At 44.0% G+C, this 24353-nt stretch overlaps 4 protein-coding genes across 4 annotated transcripts; 1 reads left to right on the top strand and 3 right to left on the bottom strand.

Annotated features, from left to right (window-relative positions):
* Positions 1-2030: 2030 nt before the first annotated feature.
* On the bottom strand, positions 2031-3317 carry LOC102722079 (transcription repressor OFP13). The gene has a single exon (XM_015840465.2). It carries the CDS (start codon positions 3236-3238, stop codon positions 2513-2515), a length of 726 nt encoding a protein of 241 aa, XP_015695951.2. The 5' UTR covers positions 3239-3317; the 3' UTR covers positions 2031-2512.
* Positions 3318-15729: 12412 nt separating this feature from the next.
* Positions 15730-16750, bottom strand: LOC102702514 (protein GL2-INTERACTING REPRESSOR 1). The gene is made up of 2 exons (XM_040519841.1): positions 16660-16750; positions 15730-16484 (listed from the first exon to the last, which is right to left on the bottom strand). The coding sequence occupies exon 2, from the start codon at positions 16449-16451 to the stop codon at positions 16071-16073; it is 381 nt and encodes a 126-aa protein (XP_040375775.1). The 5' UTR covers positions 16452-16484; positions 16660-16750; the 3' UTR covers positions 15730-16070.
* A 1697-nt stretch (positions 16751-18447) lies between these two features.
* On the top strand, positions 18448-21717 carry LOC102702232. Its single transcript, XM_006645001.3, has 2 exons — positions 18448-18610; positions 20204-21717. Exons 1-2 carry the CDS (start codon positions 18496-18498, stop codon positions 20989-20991), a joined length of 903 nt encoding a protein of 300 aa, XP_006645064.2. The 5' UTR covers positions 18448-18495; the 3' UTR covers positions 20992-21717.
* A 408-nt stretch (positions 21718-22125) lies between these two features.
* LOC102721798 (transcription factor DIVARICATA-like) lies at positions 22126-23317 on the bottom strand. Its single transcript, XM_015834966.2, has 2 exons — positions 22977-23317; positions 22126-22744 (listed from the first exon to the last, which is right to left on the bottom strand). The coding sequence occupies exons 1-2, from the start codon at positions 23312-23314 to the stop codon at positions 22561-22563; spliced, it is 522 nt and encodes a 173-aa protein (XP_015690452.2). The 5' UTR covers positions 23315-23317; the 3' UTR covers positions 22126-22560.
* Positions 23318-24353: the final 1036 nt, after the last annotated feature.

Here is a 24353-nt window from a genome sequence, read left to right as displayed (position 1 = left end):
CTTAAGGTCAATCTACACAGTTGCACGCACTATATATCTTTAGTTCTTCTCCTCTTTAAATTACTCCCCTGTGTGTGACTAGTACCTTAACATTGTCTCCGATCGACTTTTCTGCGGCCTGTCAGTGGTTTCAAGGGAAGGGGAACTGTTAGAATACGGATGAACTCCCTCGCAGCCTCGCTGCTGTAGACTGAACGGGTTCTGGTCATCTGGGTTTTACTAGAGTAGTGGAAAGTAGAATCGGTGCCGGCAAACACGGTGAAAGTTGTCTGAATTTTCTCTACCCCTTTTATCTTGTTTCAATATGGCAGTACTTGCCCAAACAGCTACCAGTACTTAACGTGGTACGCATACAGCTGAATCGCATGGTGGTTTATGAACCAGAGCGTTATGAAATGAAAATGATGCAAAATACTTTCGTCGATCCATCTATTATATATATAAAGTAATAGAAAAAGAAGTCTTCACGTTGTCTCTCACGAGCTTGAAATTCTTAGATTAATCGAAAAAAAATAAAAGAAAAAAGATCAGTCGGACCGAAGAAAAAATAGCAATAGCAATAAAAACAATCGGACAAAAAAAACAATCGGACAGATCATATAAGGAACAAAAGAGAAGATATATTTTTTTATTCGAACAGCTATAAGAGAAAAAAGGCCCGATCAATAGCAATTAAAAAAAATCGGACAGATTATATAGAAAAAAAGATTTTTTTAATCGGACAACTAAAGGAGAAAATAACTGTTTTTTAATCGGACAAGGAAAATCCCTGTTAAACAGTCACAAATTTCACCTCCAGACCGGTATGAGTATATGTTAAGCCCATGAATTAGCGCACCTAAAATCAAACAAAAACTCAACCATGTGAAGCCTATACGAAACAAAGACACGACAAGATGTTTATGTGCATTATAATGATCAGTCCACCGAATCTTATATATAAAATAATAGAAAAATAAGTCAACATGCTCACTTTTATGGACTAGAAAATTTCATATTATTGAAATTAAAATAAAGAAAAATAATTAAAAGGAGTCCATGCGTAATAAAGTTTAGAAAAATCTAAACCTCGGATTAAAATATTTAAAATAATTGATATTGGGGGAAGAATTCATCTATAAAATAATATAATTTTGGAAACATCTAAAATTTCGGTTAAAAAGAATCAGATAAGAAATACAATTTCAGAATTAAGAAAAATAATCAAAAAGAGTCCATACACAAATAATTCTCGGTTTAAAAAATTTAAAATAATTGATATTGAGGAAGAGTCCATCTAAAAGTACAATTTGGAAAGATCTAAAATTTTGGTTAAAAATTAGGAAAAATTAAGAGAAAAAGTCAATATATAAATACAATTTAGAAATATCTAAAATTTAAATTATAAATTAAATATTATGTAGAAATGAGTTATGTACAAGTACAATTTAGAATACAGGTAAATAGAGTTTCATGTAAAAATATAATTTAAAAATTTAAAATCAAATAACAATTAGAACATAATTATTATGAAGATAAGATACCTATGTAGCTACAATTTATAATGATGCTAGTCATGCAGTATGCGCGGACCACCATGCTAGTTGCAAATATTTAAAGGCCGGAGTCTACCATGGCATGTTTGGGGATCTTAAGGGCCCAGGTATAACAGCATGTGAAGCAATTGTAGCCCAACATAAGTCATGTGGGCCGCAAAGCCCTTGTGGGGCGTCCTCTCTTTCTACGCACAGACGACCACGCGTCGCCGGCGAAAAAACCTTATCTGCCGGCGACTTCAGCTTGTAAATCGCTACGTACTCACGTCGAATCCTCCAGGATCGGTCGTCGTGTCCTCTCAGCTCTCGATTCCGTTCAGGTCTCAGCTGGTTGCGATTCGGCCGTAGTCGCGTGCACGTAAATGTGTGTTCTTCTCCAATCGAATCCGGCCCGCGCCGCGCGTGACGAGACGAGAAGCTCTCGATAGATTTTAGCGGCAGGTCCCTCTCAAAAGAAAAGGAAAAAGAAGAATAAAAATGCAGCAGGTTGCCGATCTTTTTCCGACTACTATTCGTGAGCTCGAATGGCTGCCTGGCACAGTGGTACGTGTTGGACTTGCGTTGTACTCTACTGTTTGCAAACCTTGGCGACAAATCCTACTGTACGGTACTGTTCCATACGCATCACGTAATCATTGATAACTTAGCTGCAAGCCACGCGCACTGTTGGGCGGTGGGCACGACGCACCAGCACTACCACCGGCCACACTTTGCTCCATACTCATTTGCTCTGTTGTCCTACAAAATCTACTGCTTTTTTTTTTTACCGTATCGTCAGGACCTCATGATCATACATACGTACAACGACGATCACATGCACGCTCAAAATCCCCTAGCATGTAGGAAGAGTTAGGCTAATGAAATGGAACATTTTGATCCGACCGGTAGACTAGTATATGCCATCAACCTCGATGAGATTAACACCAGAGATTAGCACAATCACCATTTGGTTCAGTCCAAATGAAAGGATCAGCTTGCTACACGGTAAGTTTTGCCGTCTCGGCGATGTCCAACGACGACTCCTCCGTGATCGTGCAAGAAGAGCTCCGGTGCGACGAGCAGGACGCGAGGGCGGGGTCGGCGATGCCGACGATGACGTCGACGAACGCTGCCAATATGGCGGCGTGCGTGTCCTTGCCGTTGGCGCGGAGGTACCACCCCAGCATCTCCTCCAGCCAGCTCCAGTCCCCGACCCCGTGCGCGACAACCATCTCCTCCATGGACACCCGGAAGTCCACGTACGGGTCCTCGGACTCGAACGCCACCGCCACGCCGCCGATGAAGGCATCGCCGCCGGCGCCCGCCGACTTGTGCTCCAGGATGGAGCTCGTGGCAGACGCGCTCGGGTCGAAGAGGAGCCGGTCGGAGGAACGGAGGCCACGCACGATGGCGTCGTCCGCCGTCACCGTGTCGGCGCCGTCGCCCCCCGCGGCCGACGCCTCGGACGCCGTGGAGAGGCTGTCGGAGCAGTCTTGCCGAGCGGAGGAGGCCGTGAAGGAGGACTCGGCGGAGTCGAGGAAGATGGAGGCGATGGTCCTGGTGCCCGGGGGCGGCGGCGCCGCGTGGAAGGATTGCGTTCTTGGGTTCTTGCAGGACGGCCAAACCCAGGGAGGTGCGGTAGCCGGAGCGGGTGGCGGGGACGGCGAGGCGTCCCTGGCCTTGTTGTGGAAGAGAGAGCTCAAGGCCAGCCTTCCGATTACCATTGCTGTGGGTTTCAAGGTGAGCCGGCCGGAGGAGCGGTCAAGCGGAAGAAGGGGTTTGGTGCGCGGCTTTAAGACAGGGGCGATATGACATATCGTGAGAAGAGAACGTCCCGGTTTGGTTTTAAAGGAGCTTTGGGAGGAAAGGGGGAGGGGGGAAGGATGACGGTATGGTCGTATGAAGGTGCTAGTTTGGTTTGAAGCCATTTTGTACAATATTATCAAATTTCGTACTATAGAATTTGAATTAGTGTGCAAAAAAATTGGCTGCAAACCAAACATAGGATAATACTGAATTTGCCAAAAGTTCGGTATGACAAAAAATGTCGGTCTCCAAACCAAAAACAAGCACGATTTTATTGGCCGTGTGAGTCTACTACTTCGTCTATCCTAGACTTCCAACACCTCGTTTTTTTACTTATTATAAACATAAACAAAATAATTTATTAATAGTTAAAAATAATTTATAGATAAAACTTTTAGATAGTTCGTAGCGAAGTAAAAGCAAAATGTTGGAAAATAAAGCACAATGAAAAAACTCCAAAATCAACTCTAAAGCTCATAAGCATAAGTATACAACGCGAAAAGATAGGGTTTCAATTTTAATCATCTTATGCATACTAGTAAAAAAGAATGTCTTAAGTTTTTTAAACTCCAATGCAAAAATATCCCACTTCCTATGATTATAATGCATTGAAGTGCTCCAAAAGTATATTATTTACGAGACCATGTAGATGTAAAAATAAGATATGGGATGGATGTAATATTTGTTTTCATAGTGAGCTTAGTATTTTTTTAATTCAAATTGTGCAAAAATGAATCGGTACTGATAGATGTTTTTCTTAGTATTGTGATCTGCATTTCAAATTGAATTGGACGCATGCAGATCTTTGTGAAAAAAATACTTTGAAAACATAATCAGCGATGTAGAGCACGTTGGCATCTATCAGTGTGCAAAATTTCAAAGATAAATTTTGTCTACACGACAAGAAGCAAAAGGAGGACAAATTTCACTGAGCATTTCTACCTTTTTATTTCGACATTCTTTGAAAATAAAAACGTTTTCACGATTTCCATCAATAAAAAGAAGGCCATATACTTCTTTTTATAAAACAACTAAACATTTTTTTCATGATTATTTCATTATGTTTAAGAGGCTTGGTGTTCCTGGAAGACACTGTATATTGTCCTGAATACCTTCATACATGTACTCTCATATTTTTTGTGCATCCATGATTTGATGATCCTTGCATGCATTGGTCCTTTTATTAGGGGAGAAGCATGCATTGGTTCATTTGAAAGCCAAAAGGTGCAACTTTCGAACAAACAATTCATATGAACCTTGCTGCCCGCCTGGCTCACTGGGACGGACGATCCGGATTATGGGGGCAAGACCCACACATGTGCGTGCAAAGGCCAAAAACAGCAGGAGTGCTGCGTGCAGGATGCTACGACACAATCAAACAGGACAACGTTGATAGTCCGATGGAAAAAGACGACCAAGTCTTGTAGCAATAAGCATGTAAAAACTGCAAGGCGTTTCGTGCTCCCTGCGAATGTTTTTCCGGCCATTTTGACACAATCCCCAGAGGGAGCTTGACACTGTCCGCGTTGCTCTTTCATGGTTTCATGCAAGATCGGAGGCCATATCTTTGCGTTCTGCATCACTGCAGGGGTTGTCTATCTTTTTAAGAGTTTTTTTTTATTATTTTTGAGAAGTAACTTTATGAAAAAAAAACCCAAAAAAATAAGTGTAAAATTATGGTAACTTAGGATAAGGTACATTGTATCTTAAGATATTAAATTTTTACATATTTCAAAATACTTTTTAAAGATGTTAAGAAAAACCATCTTTTAAACTTTCCGCGGTACACAGCATGTTGGTAGATTTTTCGTGAGCGAACTCACTTCGCTTTGCAAGTCGCAAGCTGGATGAACAAAAAAAAATTCGCAGGGAAGCATACTGGAAGAATGATGCCTCTGATCAGAAATTAAGAAATAGTTCACTGTTGAAGTTTCAGGGAACTATTTGCAAAACTGACCATTGCATTTATCCTGAAGTGAAAGCACGTGAAGGGCAAGCCGCGACCAGGAGGCAAGCATTTCTCCATCCGTTGACGTGAAGAACTTGGGATTTTTGCACGGGTCTGAAACTCTGAATACCTCCTGCCTCTGATACGCTACTCCGGCTGCTGTGCCGATCTATCCCGTTCTTCTGCTTCGTCACTGTAGGAGATTGGATGTGGCGCTGCCTTGCAAGTTTCAAAATGTTTGTTCCTGAATTCATTTATTGTGGATGTGCTTGGCAAAAGGAATTTTGGTGGATACACCATGCTTGCCGGCCATATCCTGCTCTTACTACCAATTGTCGTGTAGGTTGCTGTTGTCTGGACCATCTGATTATTGGCATGACCATTGGCCTACCGGTGGTGCCATCTTTCGTCTGCGAAATGGTGCGCATCTTTTCCTGAATCCTCAAGTTGAATCAGAGGCAAAATGTACGAGTGACATGAAGACTCAATACTGACCTCCCAGAGATGCTCCATCACATACTTAACAAATAAAGTATATAGGGAAAAAAGTTATTCTAGAAGATATATTTCATCTTGTCCTTCAAAAATAGAACATCAAAAGAGAAACTTCAAATATTAATAAAATATTAATATCTCAGCATCCGGTCTTAAGAGAAGACAACAATAATAACATGAGAAAACTTGGTTGTAAAATATTATATATACATATTATATAATGTAACGTGAATGTCCAGTTGAAGTAATAACTAATATGAAGAGAAAATCTATTTTAGATGGCCATCCAAATGACAATATAAATAATCGGATTTGGATGAGCCGCTAAGAATGCTCTAAGATTGGCATGACTGTTTACCAAAATATTCATCTTGTAAATTACGTGCATTCAGCAAGCATCCTCTGAAAATTGAGAGGGTAATCATTTGGTTTTATCAGGTAAAAAAATGAACTATTTGCAAACGAAGCATAATTTGTGAATAACACTTTTATATACATGTTTCTTAATGATTAAAAGTAAAAACTGAAAAATAAACTATGATAAAAAAGGCATCCAAAATCAGCTTCAAATTTAATGTTGAAAATTTAAATTTTGACTTATAAGTATAAGCATAAGCGGAAAAAATGAGGTTGGTATTAGTAATATTGTTGTGGAATAGAGATTTTGTTCATAGGTCAGCCCAGTACTACAGAAGTTTGGTTCTCCCGACTACACCATACACATCTTTTCATTTATACTTATGTTTATGTTTATAAGCCAAAATTTAAAATTTTAACCTTAAAGTTAGAGTTTTTTTACCAAAATTTATTTTTGCCTTAACTTTTAGATTGCTAAGAACACGTGTATCAAATTTTTTATTCACAATTTTTTTCCTTTTTTTAATATGTTGTTTGACTTTTTTATGATATTTGATTTTTTTTAAAAAAAGACCAAACAATCACCGTGCGATTTTGTAAGAATTTTTCCTGAATTATTGATGATCCATTGTGAACCTAATTCAAGGCTTATTTGATTTGCAGGAATTTTAACTCATGAGGATAGATAATTTGGAGGAATATGAGTTCATACACATATTAATTCTTAATTTTTCCTAGAGTATTAAGTGGATAGAAACTTTCCTATATTTTCTCTTTATATAGCTGGTAGAAAACATATTTTTCTTTGGTTCTATTACATTTTCTTTTTACGGACTGAATAATTTTTATAGTAATTAATTCTTAGGAACCTAGAAACTTTGTTTTTTTCATCCAAACAAACTAGGGGCGCCCTCGTCATTTATTGTACATTTGGAGGATATTTAGGTATAAAATACATAATTCTTTCGTCTTGGTTTCTTCTGGACGTTCAGGCTGAACAATCATATCGAGTGCACGTACCCGCGAAAGCTACAAGTCGCCTGTCATGTGGTGTCCCAAGGTCCGTGGGAAACCACAACAAGAAGGGGTAATAATAATGTGTTAAGACAGTACTGGCATGGCTCAGAGAAGTGATCATTGACGAAATGACAAATAATCTGTGAGGCCGAGACCCCTGGCATCAGATTAGGGTTCATGGCTGGCATATGACAGATATCCTTTTTGGCACTGTTGCCTGAAGAAACGACAGCTCGTTCTCCATGCAAGACAGATGCAGCTGCCCCAGCCATCGGTGATTTACATCTTCCAAAGTGCGCCACTCCATGCATTTACCAAGAACTTTGCACACGGTACGCGCCAATTTGCAGATGATCAATGGCTACTTTCCACACTTTCTTTTCCACGTTATTTGCCGCGATATACTTGAAATCGACGAGTTGATCGGTGATGCAACAGCCAACAGGATGTATGTATGCAAGGCAAGCACTCCTGTTCTCCCTCTCCCTTGTACATGCCCTCGATACAGAAGACTCTTTAACCCCGGATTCAACTATGCAATGCACGGCAGGGCGGAGCAGTGACACAGCGCTAGCAAGCAGCACAGACGCCCAGAATCCACGAAAAAGATCGGCACAGTCCACATGGAAGCCAGACTTTGTCTTGTGTACTAGCAGGTCAGGGCAACACGGCACAACCAGCAAACCGGCCAGGCTTGCCGCTCCGACATCCTCTCGATTCGGAGAGGGGCTACCAAGCTCCGCGGCCGCGTCCGGCCAGCCGGTCCCCTCCCTTCAATGCTCCACTGGCTCTCCGCCATGATTGTTTTGTCCATGGGCCGTGATCAGCGCTCGCTGCTACGCTCAGAAGAACAAAGGAAATTATGGGTTGTTTAGATGAGACTAAAATTTTTAGCCCCATGTCATATCGGATGTTAAATATTGTCTAATAAAAAACCAATTTTATAAATGAGTGCTAATCCGTAAGACGAATTTTTTAAGCCTAATTAATCCATAATTAGCAAATGTTTACTGTAGCATAACGTAGGCTAATTATGGATTAATTAGGCTTATTAGATTCGTCTCGCGAATTAGCCCAAGATTATGGATGAGTTTAATTAATAGACTACGTTTACTATTTATAATAAATGTCCAAACATCCGATGTAAATAGAGGCTAAACTTTAGCCCCTAGAAACAAGCATCCACGTACACATGTACCTACGTGCAAGCAGCGAAAAGGGTGCAGGCAGGCAAGCGAGGCGACTGTTTGAAATTCATCCTCCTCACCTTTCAAAACAGCCGGGCATCATGCCACGGTAGTGACCAGTGAGTACCACACCGAGTGGCCGCCCGCGGTAGCAGTAGCTGGGTCAAAACTCAAAAGGGGGGAGATAGCACCAAAAAGGTGCTGCGGTTGCAGGATATGCAGCGAGTTCTCAGCGATGTGGCTCGGCTGGGCATGGCAGCGCTCCATAGATCGATCGGCTCGTGCACGGCTTTGCATTTCATGCCCCGGGTACGCCACCACCTGCGCAGCCTACAGCGATCGTGGCCGGCGCTGGCGCGGCGTCCGACGGGACGAGAGCGCGCCGCGGCACTCTCGTGAAGGCGTACGCGCCGGGCGGACACACGGACAGAGGCGCACACGCTGCACGCGCCGATGCGAGGGCGGCCTCCTGGATCTGCGCGATGTTCACGCTGGCTCTCGGTTTTTTTTACCGTGCCAGATGACGCAATTTCGAGCCGTACCCGTACCCGATCAAAACCAGCCTGACCGCCGGGCTTGTGCGTGGGGTGTTGTTTTGCTTTCAGATTTTGGTACTAACTTTGTCTTAAAATAAGATTATTTTTCAGTTTTTCAATGTTTTGACTTTTCGTCTTATTTAAATTTTTTTACAATTAATATTTTTATTTTTATTAGATGATAAAATATGAATAGTACTTTATGCGTGCCTATCTTTTTAAGTTTTTGAATAATTTTTTTAAATAAGACGAATAAACGTTGGACACGAAAAAACGAGAAATAAAGTTATTATAAGACGAGGTAGTAATCGTTATTCCAGTACAAGTGCAGTACATCTTATATGCCTCTGAGTCGGCTAGTACGCATCGTTCTGTTAATTGCAGCCTCGGGGTAGCGGTGCGAGCGAGACGTGATAAATTCAGGTGGCGCAGTGCCGCTGGTGCAAAAATCATGCAAGATTGGCAGGTTGCTAGCACGCACGTACACCCTGGGGCGATCGGTTTCAGGTGATAGAGACGAGACATGGGCAAAGCTTGACACGGAGTGGGCTGGGATGGCGTATTGGAGTGGGTGGTCCATCGGCTACAGCCTACAGAGCTCTATCAAACTCTCGATAAGTCCAGTTCACTTGGCCCATCTTTGGTTTCCTCTACGACCTGGTGGCTTGGTGCTCCTCTAGAGTCTACGAGTAATTAGCCATTGGCCCATGGCACTGGGACTCTTTGCATATTGGCGCACGGATCGTACAAGATGGGCTGTTCTTGTTCATTTGACGGTTAATTCTCCCTTCCAAAAGGAGATCAAGCATTCGAGCCACCCCTAACCGGATAGGATCGATCCTGGTGCAGATACACTTTCTATGGCCGTTGTCCGCGTTTGTCTTTCTCCTGGGAGAGTTGTAGAATTGTTGGGGAGCGCTCCATTTGTCACCCTCATCTTTTTTTTTATTGCTTATAAGTCAAAATTTAAAATTTTAATCTTAATTTATTATTAACTTTAGTGTTATTTTTATTGAAGTTTATTTTCGGCCTTGATTGTCTCATCGTGACGGTTAGCTTACGTACCTCGCTTCACAAGGGCATGTACAGCACCCGTATTGTAGGCGGTAGATTTACAAAAATGCCTAAACTCAACTTCCAGACGATAGAATTTTTGTGTCGTCAAACTTGTGCTCCGAGGCGGAATCGACAAGTGCGGCTTCATTATATGGCTTGCAGACTGCGTATATCGAATAAGTTGATCTTAACTGTATGTAAACCATTAAATAATTTACAGATAATAAAATAAATAAACTATATATTATATAACCTGTCTTTTACCTAATGTATGACAGCCAGGAGTTGAAATATGCCCCAAAGGAGGATAGGATCGCGTAACCCCGACCTCGCTGTCCACCTGTCCCGCTCCGGTACTCGTAGCGCGCGCGCATGTCGAGCATCCAAACTCCTGGAGCTCCTCTGACGGAGGGAGTGGGCCAAAACTGCCAGAAAAAGGCCCAGTAAAGTAGGCCATCTGTTGGGCTACAGGCCTATTAGCGACTCAATTTTTCACTGAGTTAAATGTAAGCCCAATTAATGAGGTCGAAGAGGGGAATTTTTTTTTTTTTTTGAAACTTAGGTCGAAGAGGGGAAATTACAGTTACCTGTCGCGGACGATGATTTTTTTGGCCTACAGTTAGCTGCGATTGCTGTACATGAGAGGGAAAGAAAAAGGTTAATTTTAGCCCGTTAAATATAGGTATACCCTCTAGCTATTAACACCCCATCATTTTTCTACAGTAATTTAAATTTGAATTTATAGTTGATTTGGGTATTCTCGTCGTAGTTTATTTTCTCATATCTTAAGAACATATAAAAAATATCTACAAATTACTTTTTAATTACTAATAGACCGTTTCACTTACAGTAAGTATAAGTCAACTGATGAGGACGTAAAACTGGGCAAAACAGCTAGTCATCTATTTTGAGGGTGGTTTTCGCTAACGTCGCTCCAGGTGACCGCCCAATCACCAAAGGAACTAAAAATACGCAGTGGCCCATATGTTAGTAATAGGAGACATAAAGAACTGTGAGTCCCACATATCATCATCTATGTCTTCCCTTATTCTCTCCTATTTTTAGTTCCCTCGATGACTAGAGTGCCACCTAGATGCCACATCAGTAAATACCGCCCTCAGAATAGCCGAGTCAATTGTTTTGCACGGTGTTAATGGTTGGAGAGTCGTTATACTTGATTTTGCCACGGAAATGTATCTTCGAGGCAACATGTGTAGTCAGGCTTAGTGTTCAAAAAATTGTGATAATCGTCATGATAATCGCATGAGCCGCCGGGGCACGGCTTCGGTAAGACACGATAGGGTTTTGAAAGTTTCACGAGATTTTAAAAATTCTGAAAAAGAAATGGTAAACAATCTGAAAAAAATCATGGTGATGGTTCTCGGTTTTTTTGGAACCTTGTGGTGAATAATTACATTTTTTTTTGAAAAATAACACAAGCAGCATCGAATTATGGTTGGAAAATGAATCCATAAATGAATAAAAAATATAAGGAGTTAGTACTGTTCATTCAGGCCCAGTCAGCCCCATAGGAAGGAAAATATCCTCCTCGACAGCACACCAGCTCATATGGTCCCTTCCCCTGCGCGGCGACTCCGTCTTCGTGTGGTCGGCGGCGCCGTTTGCGGTGATAATCGCAGCAAGAGGGGGCGGTGATCGTCTAAGACGAGCAACGAACGGTAATCCTGTGGTACGCTGGGATGGCAACGGGGCGGGTCGGTGGTGGGTTGGACAACGGGGCGGATCGGTGGTGGTGGGTTGGACAGGAACGGACCCGAACCCGCCCTTGAATAGTATACCTGAACCCGGACCTGATGGAAGAAATTGGTAGTATTCCATCCCCGTACCTGATCCGACCAGGTGACCCGCTCACCCGTATTAAGTAATATCTCACTTCAATCAACACAATAAATAAAAGACAATGATAAATTTAGCTTGAACAAAAATTGAATATTACATGTATGATCCATCAATCCATCATTTGGAATACACGATAATCAATATACTAAATGTATATCATGCATGACAACTGACAAGTTAACCACAAATGCCAAAACCACAAACGCAGTAACACATAGCATGACAGCAATGCGTCATGACAGCAACAAGCAAAATTCCGGTTCCAGTAACAGTCACACTCACAGAAAAATAGTAAACTCTTAATAAGCCATTACAGTGCCAACATAATAAAATATATAGGTAGAATGGTAGATCTATCTGTTGCAATGCCAGTCCATTCTTCATTGTCCTCGCTCATAAAATATATAGGTAGAATGATTTATAGTCTAATATACCCTCTCGGGTACCCGCAGGTCACCTGCGGGTAGGATTTCATCCCCGTCCTCTCACCTATCCATATGCGGGGCCCCAGACCCGGTCACCCGCTGGTAAAAATTCATACCCGCCCCCGTACCATAGGGGCGGGTACCCGCCGAGGACCTAGACCCGCGGATGAAATTGCCATCTCAGGCTATTGTGTGATTTTAAGCTGCAATATATCCATATGGTTTATGTGATTTTTCCTGATGAATTACTACCGATTTGTATTTGGGCCACGATAACCGTGGGCGTGGTCATACCAAAATTTTTAGTTATGTCTTTAGTTACTCCTAGATGTGCCAAAGAGGTTGTTCTATTGTTTTACTATTTCTTCTAAATTTTCCTAGCATATTTCTATTTTTTTTGTTCCGCTACGATTATCATTGAATCAATACGACTGTCGTTGCAATCCTTGAGATTATTGATATTGTCCGTTCTATCGTAATTATCGCCTAATATATCATGCAGTTTTCATATCGCCGGATACAGTTTCGACATGGTAAACGGTTTTGCAAGCCCTGGTCAGGCTTAGGCTCGGCCTATTAGCTGAGTATTGCCCACGAGGCCACAAGGACTCGGCCTGTTTATTCCGGGCCGTGCCCTCGTCGTGGCACAGATTTGGAGCAAATTTTCCTACTCCAACGCTGGGAAACTTCCATTGCACCTTCAGTGTTGACATAACAGGTGAGCGGTGCCCTAAATAGCAGCAGCCAGCAAGATTTGCCATAACTAAAGTGGTCAAGATTGGCGTACTGACACCTCTCTCTCTCTCCATCGCGGCATTTGCATCGCCAGATGGCTATACAACAGATCAACAGGTCATGCGGATCTGTAACCCTGGCCACAGCAACAACCGCAATTCATGAGCACTTAATCGTTTCCTCTAGGCACTATGTGGCATTGATCATCCCTTTAATTGCCGCGAGGTTACCAGCTGATCTTTTAGGAGGAGGGATTTAAGGAGTTGTTGGAGCTTCACTGCATGCACTTCGCTTGCCGCTGCTGCTACTACCGATGCCAGGTTTGCATCTGCGAGACTGCGACTCTGCACACCAGGCGAACTGTGCTTGTGCTGCTGCTGCTGTTGCTGCCGCCTTGTGGCGACGCCACGCCTTGAATGCAACCGTGGCATCTGTGCAGCCTCTGTTTTTAGCCTTAGCCCCAATGCTTCTCTAGTAGGCGTACTATTTGGTCAGCGATCTTCAGAAATTCAGATGTGTGTGAGGAAGAAGCGAGCGCGATAATCAGAAGTGACATAGTAATCAATGTATTTACTCAACTGCTGGCCAGAACACGATTTACTCTTGCCTGTGTGCAGGCTGTAGTAGTGAAGTGATGAATCGATCTGCAAGACGTGTCCTGGTGTTGCTATCTCCTTGGCCATATTTCAATTCAATAGTGTTGGTGTCGACATCGTAGGTAAAGCCCGTAGTAATAGTGGAGTATAGTACTGCTGCTACTAATACTCCCAGTTGGCAAAATTGTTAGGCAGAGGACACGACTTAATTCCGTGTGCAGCAGACGCGGAGCAACGCGACCTGGGAACAGCCTGCGAAGTTCGCCGCATCTGGCGAGCGGAGCTGTTGCTTCTCCGGAGCCGATCGATGGACTGCATGCAGCAAGCAACGCATTCAAGCGGCAAGGGTTGGCTGGCGAGCGGGCGAGCGAGCGCGCGCGCGGTTTAATCGCCTGACACACCAATCCGGCCATGCGCGCCGCGCCCCCTCTCGCTCACGTCGCTGCACAACTGTCTCCAATTACTCGTGCATTTATACGGCTTAAAAGCGAATTAATCGGCAATAGGTCTCCCTTTGAATGATCCTAACCACCGAGCATCTTTCCCAGTTCTTCCTCACGTCGCGTCACAGGAGAAAAGATTGCGTTTTTTGCTAATGGCCTAATATGAAGACTTTTTGATTCTTGTAGCCAGAAGCAGTGAGTCGACGATTGCTTGTTATTTGTTCTAACTTCTAAGCAGGGTGTTAGGCAAACAATTGGTTACTCCCGATAGTGGAGTACATGATAACTGATAAACTTACAAACATTTCTAATGACAGACGAATCGTCTGATCCTTGACCTAACAGTGACCGAGGTGAACTGAACTACAGGTAATATGAACAATTTCAGGTGAAATGATATTTTTTATTCTCACACCAATTCCGACAAGCTATATGAACAACACACTTCCATTCTATACCATCTTATTGAAATCAGCTTTTATAAAAAACGGAACTGTCTGAATGATCTTCATAGGAACCATGTATGCGAAGGGCTTTTATGCTCTCACCTCCTTCCTTCTAAGGCTGCGTTGTTAAAACAAGTTAACTAACCTGAATTTTTTTCACGTACGCTTATCAAATTGCTAAATGTTATGTTTGTTATATAAAAATTCTATATATAAAAGTTGATTTAAAAAATCATATTAATTGATTTTCCAAGTTTTTTTATAGTAACTAATAAGCAACTAATCATATACTAATCTGCTTCTACGTTTTATGCAACAGTTACTACACCCATAAATGAACATGGCTTAAGTTGTAAACCTGTACATCTCGAAGCACTTGAAGTGATAATCATCCACCATTAAATCATGCTTTAAAATTATAAAAATCACTATGCTAAGGAGCATACAAGAACTCCCCCCTCCATAACTCGCTGTTGCCGATGCTAAAAAAGTGAGCTAACCAGAGCATATGCCATGACACATGTTCCATGCAGAAGTACAAGTCAGCCATGCACAAGGAGCTATCACATGCTAATCTAGAATATATGATCACCAATCCACATCACAATAGTCATTCAGAGCCGTACTACCGAAACTAGTTTTCCCAGAAATTGTTGATTGATCTTAGAGTTTTCTAAAAAGTACAAACCTGACTTATTTCTTATTTTTATCGGCTTTTACAGTTGAACTGCCTGTCCAGCTTAGTTTTAATTATGTCGATGTCTCTAAGACCTTAGTATAGTGATATTCATACATTGTGCATGGTGAATCGGCGTCTCGCAATATTAGCAAATATCTGTTCTATTCTAAAATACGTACAGTTTGTTGGTACTTAAGTTGCTTGGGTTCAACTATGACAGTTCATCACTAGTATTTAGTTATTTGTCAATTGGAAAATTGACACTTAAGTATTATTTTACGCTATATAGTCCTCTTGTTTGAAAGGTGGTTCTCTCAATAACATGACATGGATGGCATCCAAATGTAAAATGGCAATCCTGAAGAGCACATTTTGGGATCATCAGGATGGCACAACTCAATTTATATTATCACCTTTGAAGTCATTTGGGTTAACTTTCACATTTACTTTAGTTTCTTCACAATAACTTGTACTTGAGAAAAGATAACTCCTTTAATTAAGGACAGTTTCCCGCTCTGTAATTTTAGTACAACTGTGTACAAATGCACATGTATTCAATCAATCACATTACACATTGCTGCAACATATTTATGTACCATTCAGTACCACAGAAAAGGGTCAATACTATATGACAGGACAAGAGCATTACTTCCATTAAATGATTTAAATGTTGATGACATGATAAACTTAAAGTCTTTGAACTGTTGCACATAGCTCTCAGCTGAATACTAGCACAGGAAATACTACTGAAACGCGAAATTATTACCTAGACCAATTCCATTTGACAGGTGCACCACGCACGCAAGAAACAGGTCTATGAAATAATTCCTTTCGGGATCCACGTAAACTCTGATCGATCATGAATGGTAAATTAAAGCTACGACGGCGACGACGACGACGACGAAGAACTAGGAAAGAACTGAACCCGGCCGTTGCACCAGCTAGTTAGCTAGCCTGTCTATCGATCGGATCACCGGCGTTGGCGTGGGCGGCGCTGGTCCTCGTCGTTGAAGTCGAGAAGCACGGCGCTGTGGCACCGTGGGCACCGGGGATCCTCCCGGGACAGCATCACGTACATCATGCACCGGGGGCACCCGGCCAGCACCATGGGCGGCCCCGCTCCGCCGGCCGCCGCGTCCGGGCTGCCCTCCGACGACACGCACGAGCTCGGCGGCGACGCGGTGGAGGACGACGAGGACGACAGCCTGCGTGGCGACGTGTTCGCGTTGACGCCGCCGCTGTCTCCTCCCGGGCGCACAGTCGCCGACGGCCCGCCGCCGCCACGCGCCCTCGACAGGCTCATCAGCCTCAGGCACTCCAGCTTGGAACTCTTGCCGTTGTTCCTGCTCATATTCGCCTCCAGCACCACCACGACGCCCGATCACTGCACGCAACTACGCCACAACATTAGCGACACGAGTTCACAATGACACGGCGTTAAATACATCCTAGCTAGCCACTATCCAACGATCTAGCTAGCAAGTGACACATTGCACTAATTAAACTTGCTCTCAAAAAAAAAAACACCGCATTGCACTAAACCAAATGCCATTACGTACCTTGGATTCTAATAGAGGGAGCAGCTCGATGTGCTGGTGGATTGGAGCTCTCCACTTGGTTGCGTATAGCTTTTGCTAGGTAGGAGTATTTGTCATGCACCTCTCCTGTTGTTATATAATGGGGAGGGGTTGAGGAGGAGCTGGGTTTTCTTTAAGGCAAGAACAGCCACATTTAAACGCTGTTCAATTCCCTCCAAGCCTCTGGATTCTGGACGCTGTCCCGCCATACTTGTATTTTCATTTTATCATTATAGCTTTTTTAGATAGTGGTATATATATATATATATATATATATATATATATATATATATATATATATATATATATATATTAATTAATTAATTAATTAATTAATTGATGGATAGACGTGACAAGGAGCAGGGGTGTTTCTGTAGATCGAAAGGGAAGCACTTGTACGGGGATATGTTAATGAGCTAGCTGGAGGTTCCTTAATGATCTCTGTAACAACATGAAGTACTGCCATGTCCAAAGGACCGTAAAATCACTCGTGTAATATACATGGGCGAGATATTAGTGGACTCATTTGACTAAACTTCTTTCAGAAAAGTATGTGCTCATGATACATCTCTCAAACTATTGGTGCAGTTTAATATTAATTCCTTCAACTTTTGAAACCGAGTATAATTTACACCTTTGTCATTTTGACCATGATTTTGATCCACATGAAGTTTATGTTATATTCATGGTGCTACTGCCGATGGGGCTACCCGTATTAATCCATCTTATTAGCATCTCGCTGTATGACAAGAGGGTCTAACTGCTAGTCTGCTAATCGAATGCTACTTGCTTCACAGCAAAAAAAAAAAAAAAGAAGAAGAAGAGAGAACTGTTTGCATTCGGCATGACCAAAACTCGGTCAAGTAAGGGGAGGGAAGAATTCCATCTCACCAGTGCATTCCTAATGATCATTTGACAAGACGGGATCCTCTAATCATGAGGGTGCTTATTGACTTTTACGCCGTGCTTTTGCCTTGCACCGGTCCAAAAAGGCCTTTACAGAAGTACCCGTTCAAAAAAAAAAAAAGAAAACAATAAAATCCCTTCCATGATTGTGCCATCATACGCACATCATATGCGGTCCATTAGTAAAAGTTCAGATTTCTTCAGACTGGCTGAATTAACTGTAGCTGCCGGCGAGGGCGCGCAGGCGGGCGCACCACCATCAATGGCATTATGGCACTGACTCGCTTATACGGGTTACGACACGGCGCGAGCGCACAAAGCCATGGTCGATCAGCGCCGCGAGGAGAGAATCAAAGCTCGATCGCGAGAGACCTTAGTAGCTGGCATCCATCCATCCATCCATGCACACAAAAGTTGTGCGAAGAAAAGGCGCAACCACGGCATGTGCCGGCCTTTATGCTTCGCCAGAGCCCTCAAAATAGAACCGGGATGAGGTGGCTCGGCTCGATGAGCTGAAATGCAGAATTACGCACAGTTAATCTGCTCACAGGCGTGGGTGCATTTGGACGGCAAAGCAGGCACAGGCTAGCTAATGAATGGAACCGCGAGTAAATAGCTACAGTGTGCGTGCAGGCGCGCAGTGAATGAGAGAGGTCGTCGTGGGCTGGCTGCACCGCGCGATTCGGCATGGACACCGTGCTTGCTGCCGCTGCACGCGATTTGGGCCTAAATGGATCATTTTTTCTTTTCTTATTGGGCCTTGGGCTGGTTGGTTCGAGAAGGTTCGGCCCAGGATGAACTCGATGGAGAAATCCTGGAGAAATAACGAGAGGTCAGGCGGGGCATCGGCATGGGGGAGAGAGAGATAGAAAGTAGTGGCGTGGGCGTGCGGAGGAGGGGGGCGAGGAGGCGATGGAGAGCGGGACGAACGAGCGGCGACGGCGGCGGCGGCTGGTGGAGAGGGGATCGGATCGCCTCGCCTTCATCACCGGCCAAGCGCAAAGCCTCCCCTCCGATCCGTCCCCGGGTAACCACGGGAAGCCGGGGTTTCTCTGAACAAACCTCAAATTGTTCGTTTGCTTCTATATGGTTCCTGTGAATGTTGTTGGTACCTTAGATTGACGGGAAAGGTGAACTTGTGATAGGGTGTGTATCCAGTTCTGATTTAGGGAATGATGCAGTCGTACAGATCTCCAATTCGTGGATAGGTCTAGAATATTTCTTTCTTTTTGCGAGGCAAAAACTTCCCACGTTATAGCGCTCCTTGTACCGGCTTCTGAGTTACTGGCTCAGTGGTTTGTGCTAATGAGAAACGGGGGACAAAACAATGATGAGAAACGAGGATAAGAACATGACATCTTTGTTTAGTTTGTTGTCAGCGGTAAATTCTTTTCATACCAATCAATCAGATTCCACCTTGTTGGATATTCCCTCCATTTCATATTATAAGATTTTCTGGTTTTTCCTAGATTTATATGCATGCCAATAAATTTAGACACATATAAAAAAAATATACATGGATGATTCTAGATAAAACCAGGAAATCTTATAGTATGAAATGGAGGGAGTACATGACTATCTCCTATGTAGACAGAGTGTGCTACCGGTGTATTTTTCGGATGAGTTATCTACCATGATTTTCCCCTAATAGAACAAAAAGGATAAGTATATCGATATATAGCTACGATTATTGAAAGGAAAATTTATATCCAAACCAAAGTAGCAAGTCCTGGCGTGTAGTTTGATCGATTGAACCACTGCTTGTAGTGTTCGGATTTAAGAAGAAACAATATTATTGAGAAAGAAATACTTCGTAATCAACGTGTTGCAAAATATTATTTGCTCAAACTTTAGAATTTCTGGCTATCAATCTTATATTACAATAAATTTATAAACCTTATCAAGTTAATGATATTATGATAGTACTAGTACTTTTCAAGTCAAATCTACCTATACCATTTTTTTCTTTTTAAAAACTAAGCATTTAAGAAAGTATTGATGATCAAAATTTCAAGAGTTTTGTGTGCAAAGCATCAAATATTTATGACCAGAGGGGGTAATTCATTGAGTGGCAAATAGGGGAATCCAATGTAACTTCTCTTTCTGCCTACGTAATTTGTTGGTTTCTTAGAAAATTGGCACAGAATAGATGACTTTGTAAACTTTGTAGCAGCCTCACGAATTTGCTTGTTGCTTCTCAGGCTATGTTTGGCTTTGCAGTTACTTGTTTTAGTGGAACTGATTTTTAGTTAGGTAAGTAAACAATGTTGTCGTTGATGAACATAGCAGGATTTAACAATTGGGTAGCATTAATTGGATTAACTAAAATCCCACACCTTTCTGGGCTGCTTTGATTAAAAAAACACACGCGCATGGCATATGCACTGCAGCAGCATGATCACAAGCTGGACTTTTTCACACGATAATTTACTTAATACCGTTTTCCCCACCCCATACGGATATAAAGCAAAATAATGTGTTAATTGTCCTAGAATTCTATTTGTGTATCTTACACTTAACTGATATTCTTGTTATTTTTATTTCAATGGATGTACTTGAAAGTTAATGCAGATGGTTCTTAAAAGCTTCGGTCTTAATAAAATTAGTTGCTATATTGCAGATTCATCACTTTGCGATGCTTCCCCTCAGCTATCTGATCGGCTACCAAGTGAATATCGCATTGGTGATGACAAGTTCAGCTATAAAATCCAGTCAGGAAAATCAGAACCTTGTGACACCTTCTGTGAAATTCAACCGGCTGGTGGGGCCCACCTGGGAAATCATAAAGAGAAAGGCCCGAGTAATGAAGGTGACCTCCAAAAGCACCAGACAGGCAGTGTAATTCCTGAAATTCAACAAGTAAATGAAATGCCATTGCAAAGGCACAGTGAGGAAACCCTCAGGAAGGACAGTGATGTTAGATCAGCAAGTGTACAGCCTACGAGGGAGATGAAAACAAGGCCCAGCAATGTGCCTTCAAACCAGTCTAACCAATCTGATAATACTACTTGGTCTGTGGAAACTCTGAAGGAAAACCTGAATTTCACACCACATGAGATTACCCAGGCCATATCAGCTACAGAGTATAACCGGTTTTTGGCTTCCATCATCATTGCTTTTCTAGTGGTTCTTTCAAACTGGGGACTGGACATTGGTGGCACAATCACCAAAGTATTAGTTGGTACACGGCCACTTCTGTTTCTTATCATAACGGACATAACCATTATCTTAGCTATGTTGATGGAGAACAAGGATCCCAACGCAAGGGGCAGACCTGCTGGAGGCAACCTTGGGTCTGCTGATAGCTTGGGCCAAATGCTAGAGATTGGGTTATTGCTACAGAAGGCCATGGGCGCCCTCCTGATGGACTTAAGCGTTTGCGCTGTTATAATGATATGTTTTCTTTGATTTTAAAGGGTACCATAGTTGGTGTTTCAGGAAAATGCTTCCAAGTTCTAACGCCGGGACCATGCTCTCTGCTCGTTCCATCCCCAAAAGAATCAAATTCAAGGAATAAATATGGACAACTGGGTGTTCTCATTTATCCGTAGGAATTGGTTTATTATGGGACATGAGTGGTTAGTATTATTCAATTTTGTAGCTTTTCTTTTGCATATGGATATGTATTAGACCTTGTCCAAGAGAACAGATGAGGTACAAAGTAAAGTTGGTATCAGAGGACCAATTTTCTCTGTAGTTAAAATCTGATAATTTGATATGCCAAAGAAAAATTGCCTTACCACTGTACCTTAATTATCACTGTACCTTTATCTTGCGCTAGCAAGCATGCAATTCAACATGGTTGGCACTTTTTCTTTTGAAGCTTACGACATTATTTATTCAGATGCATAGTACATTCTTAATATGAACATTATCAAGGGGCAAAGCAAAGAAGACAGGCCCACATGTCGGCAGGAAGTCCGAGGAAGTGCATGTCGAGTTAGGAGTTGCGTGTCTTCCTTTTTTTGCTAGGTCATCTGCAACTTTATTGAGTTGTCTTGGAATCCACTTGATCTGTAGCCGTTGATTTGGAGCAATGTGTCAAGTTTGAACCAAAGTGGCAGGAGACACCAGTGATGGTGAATGCGAGATTGTAATCAAACTAATCATTCTTTGGATAGCTTCTACAATGAACATGGTTGGCATTTGGCGGTGCAGGATCCACACGCAGTTCGTGGGTAGCTAGAAGACGGTAAGCACTTTTGTTGTTTAGTTTGTGACTTGTGAGAATGTGAGGTGTGACTTCTGTAAGGCGGTGCGTTATTCTGCGGCAAAAGACAAGCCCGGGCGTGTGGCAAGCCAAGTGTCGCGCACTTATCAACCACGTGCCACCCGAAAGCTTGGAACGGTGTCGCCAACTACGTGGCCAGATGTCCCCAGCGGTGCGCACCTTTTTCAACGCAACCCCTGACATCTTTCTTTTAGCTTTTGTTTATAAATTAAAATTTAATTTTTTAACTTTAAAGTTAATTTATTGTAGTTTATTTTTAGATGTATCTTTTAGATCGCTATGAACACATCTATAAAATTTTTATCCGTAAATTAACTTTTATGTTGTTTATCATTTTCCTTTAAAATGTCATAAGATGACCCCCTCCGTGGCTATCCTTAACGATGATTTCGACAGTAGCAAACATACAAAAGCATTAGCCCCATATTATTATGAACAGTCTTCAATCAAACGCGTTGCCACGTCAAACCCCATTAGTCCTTGACTTAACTACCCTAAACTAATGCTGAAAACCTAAAGCCCAAACCATGTGCCGGCTGGAGCTCTCAGCAGCCTCTGTTTCGGTCAAGTAGGCCGTCCACGGTTACGGAGAGCCCCAAAGTGACATACGGTTTCATTCACAGTACTACTTGCCTATGTTGTGATATAGTAGGATAATATAATGTACACGTCACGTCTACTTCTCGCTCGTTTCATTCTATCCACAAAAGAGTAGCAGAGAAAAATAGTAAAATGGATGATGCTGGTCAAGGGGTGGTGATGTCGTGGATGCTCTTGCGCTTGGAGTCGCGGGCGCCGGCGTTGGCCTGCCGGATGAAGTACTTCTGCGCGTGGCTCGCCACCTGCGTCGGCGTCCGCGTCCTCACCGCGAACCGCGAGATGTTCCTCCAGTCTCCCCGCCCGTACCTGTCCAATCCCTCGAGGAACAGCCTGCGCACGCATGGTGGAACAGACGAGGTGAGTTTCACGCACGCGGAAAGGCGGTTGCTATCTGGGTGGCTGGCAGGTGGGCCCCATCTGCCAGCTGAGAGGAATTTGTTGGCTTCTCCGCTTTGACGAGGCAATGCGGAAACGAAACGAGAAATCGAGAAGCTACCGGAACAGAAATTAGCAGAGAGGAGGAAGAAAGGAGGCGAGGGTTTGAGATGCTTTCGGTCCACACCTGTGCTCGTCTTCGGACCAGGGTACGCCGCGGCGGCGCTCCTCGCCGCGGGGCTTGCCGGTGCCGCCGCGGCGGTCGTTACCGTCATCGTCGTCCCAGGACCCGGGGGCGTCGACGGCTCCGCGCATGATGAGGTCGATGTCGGCGACGAGCGCCTGGTAGTGCTCCGCCGCCTCCTGCGGCGTGCGCCCGGGGAGCTGCGCCGCGATGATCGCCCACCGGTCGGGGGTGTGCTCCGGGCAGATCACCAGCGCTCTCTCGAACATCTTGTCCTCCTCCTTGCTCCACGGCCGCCTCGCCGCCGGTCCCCCGGCCGCCCCCGCGCCGTACAGATCCATGCATGTCCCCCCCTCCCTCCCCCAGCCCTCTCGGTCTCTTCCCCCGGACATCCCCGCGCCACGATCGATCGCGGTGCGAAGTGCGGCACGCTACCACAAGCGACGACGACGATGGCGTTGCGTGTGCCGGTGGGTGGGAAGGCGGCGCCGTGTGCTGTTGCTCTGGTTCGCTGCGCGTGGGAACGGAATTTATAAAGATTTCGCTGGGGTGGGGACGGCGCGCCCGCGCGCGCGTGAGGTGGATGACGGGGGTTGATGAGCCGGAGGCGCGAGCGTGAGCTCGAGAATGGAACGGTGGGTAGGGAATCCGGAATCCCGTGGGGGTATTTTGTTCTGCTCTGGACGCGTGGACGCACAATTTTTGCGCGTGCGCGCTCTCGAGCGAGGCGGCGGGGCCATCGGCGCGCGAGGGCGGCGCCGGGGTCGGTGGACGCGTGCGCCACGGGCGGGGATCGCCAAACGGCCGCGGTAGCGTTGGCGTATCGCGGGAACGGGAGTTGTTTCCCGCTGGATTATCGGTCGGTCTAGTTGGGTTAGTTGTTTTCCGCTCGATCCTGGGTTTGTGGTCAGTTTCGCGCCGAGCGTCTTACGGCGGGTTGTTTAATTCGTGAATCTGCTTTTGAGGTACCCAACCCGTTTGAGCCTCTTGCAAAAAGTAAAGCTGTCGTCCGGTCTTCATCATTGGCCCCTGATCGAGCAAAGCTTCAAGTTGCAACATCAGGAAGCAAACCATCGGCTCACTGCATTTGAGCCAGATACAGGGCATTTAGCCCATGGACCGTATATATGGCCTGAGTAGCTTTCACCAGGAGCCCACCAGAGAGCATCAGCAAACATTTACTGGACGGTTGACATGTGGGCGGTGGTGTTTGTTTCCGGTGGGCGATTTCTGGGGGATTCGGGTAGCGCCGATTCCGCCGACATCCGATGCGGGACCGGCGGGCCGCGGACCGCGGCGGCGGCAGCCAAAACCACCGCGTAGAGGAGCGGTGCGCTTCGCACTCCACCCGAAACCGCCGTTTCCCCCTCGCCTTTCTCA

The sequence above is a fragment of the Oryza brachyantha genome, chromosome 1 (genome assembly GCF_000231095.2).
Source record: "Oryza brachyantha chromosome 1, ObraRS2, whole genome shotgun sequence".
Taxonomy (NCBI): domain Eukaryota; kingdom Viridiplantae; phylum Streptophyta; class Magnoliopsida; order Poales; family Poaceae; genus Oryza; species Oryza brachyantha.
The sequence above is the reverse complement of the archived record's forward strand: the minus strand, read 5'-3'. Positions and strand labels throughout refer to the sequence as shown.

What these genes read in the sequence shown, in the direction of transcription:
- LOC102722079 (XM_015840465.2), bottom strand. Translation starts at nt 3,238, where the DNA reads ATGGTAATCGGAAGGCTGGCCTTGAGCTCTCTCTTCCACAACAAGGCC.
- LOC102702514 (XM_040519841.1), bottom strand. Translation starts at nt 16,451, where the DNA reads ATGAGCAGGAACAACGGCAAGAGTTCCAAGCTGGAGTGCCTGAGGCTG.
- LOC102702232 (XM_006645001.3), top strand. Translation starts at nt 18,496, where the DNA reads ATGGAGAGCGGGACGAACGAGCGGCGACGGCGGCGGCGGCTGGTGGAG. An exon ending in CCCCTCCGATCCGTCCCCGG is followed by an intron (nt 18,611 to 20,203) that starts GTAACCACGGGA and finishes GCTATATTGCAG; the next exon opens with ATTCATCACTTTGCGATGCT.
- LOC102721798 (XM_015834966.2), bottom strand. Translation starts at nt 23,314, where the DNA reads ATGGATCTGTACGGCGCGGGGGCGGCCGGGGGACCGGCGGCGAGGCGG. An exon ending in TGGTCCGAAGACGAGCACAG is followed by an intron (nt 22,745 to 22,976) that starts GTGTGGACCGAA and finishes ATGCGTGCGCAG; the next exon opens with GCTGTTCCTCGAGGGATTGG.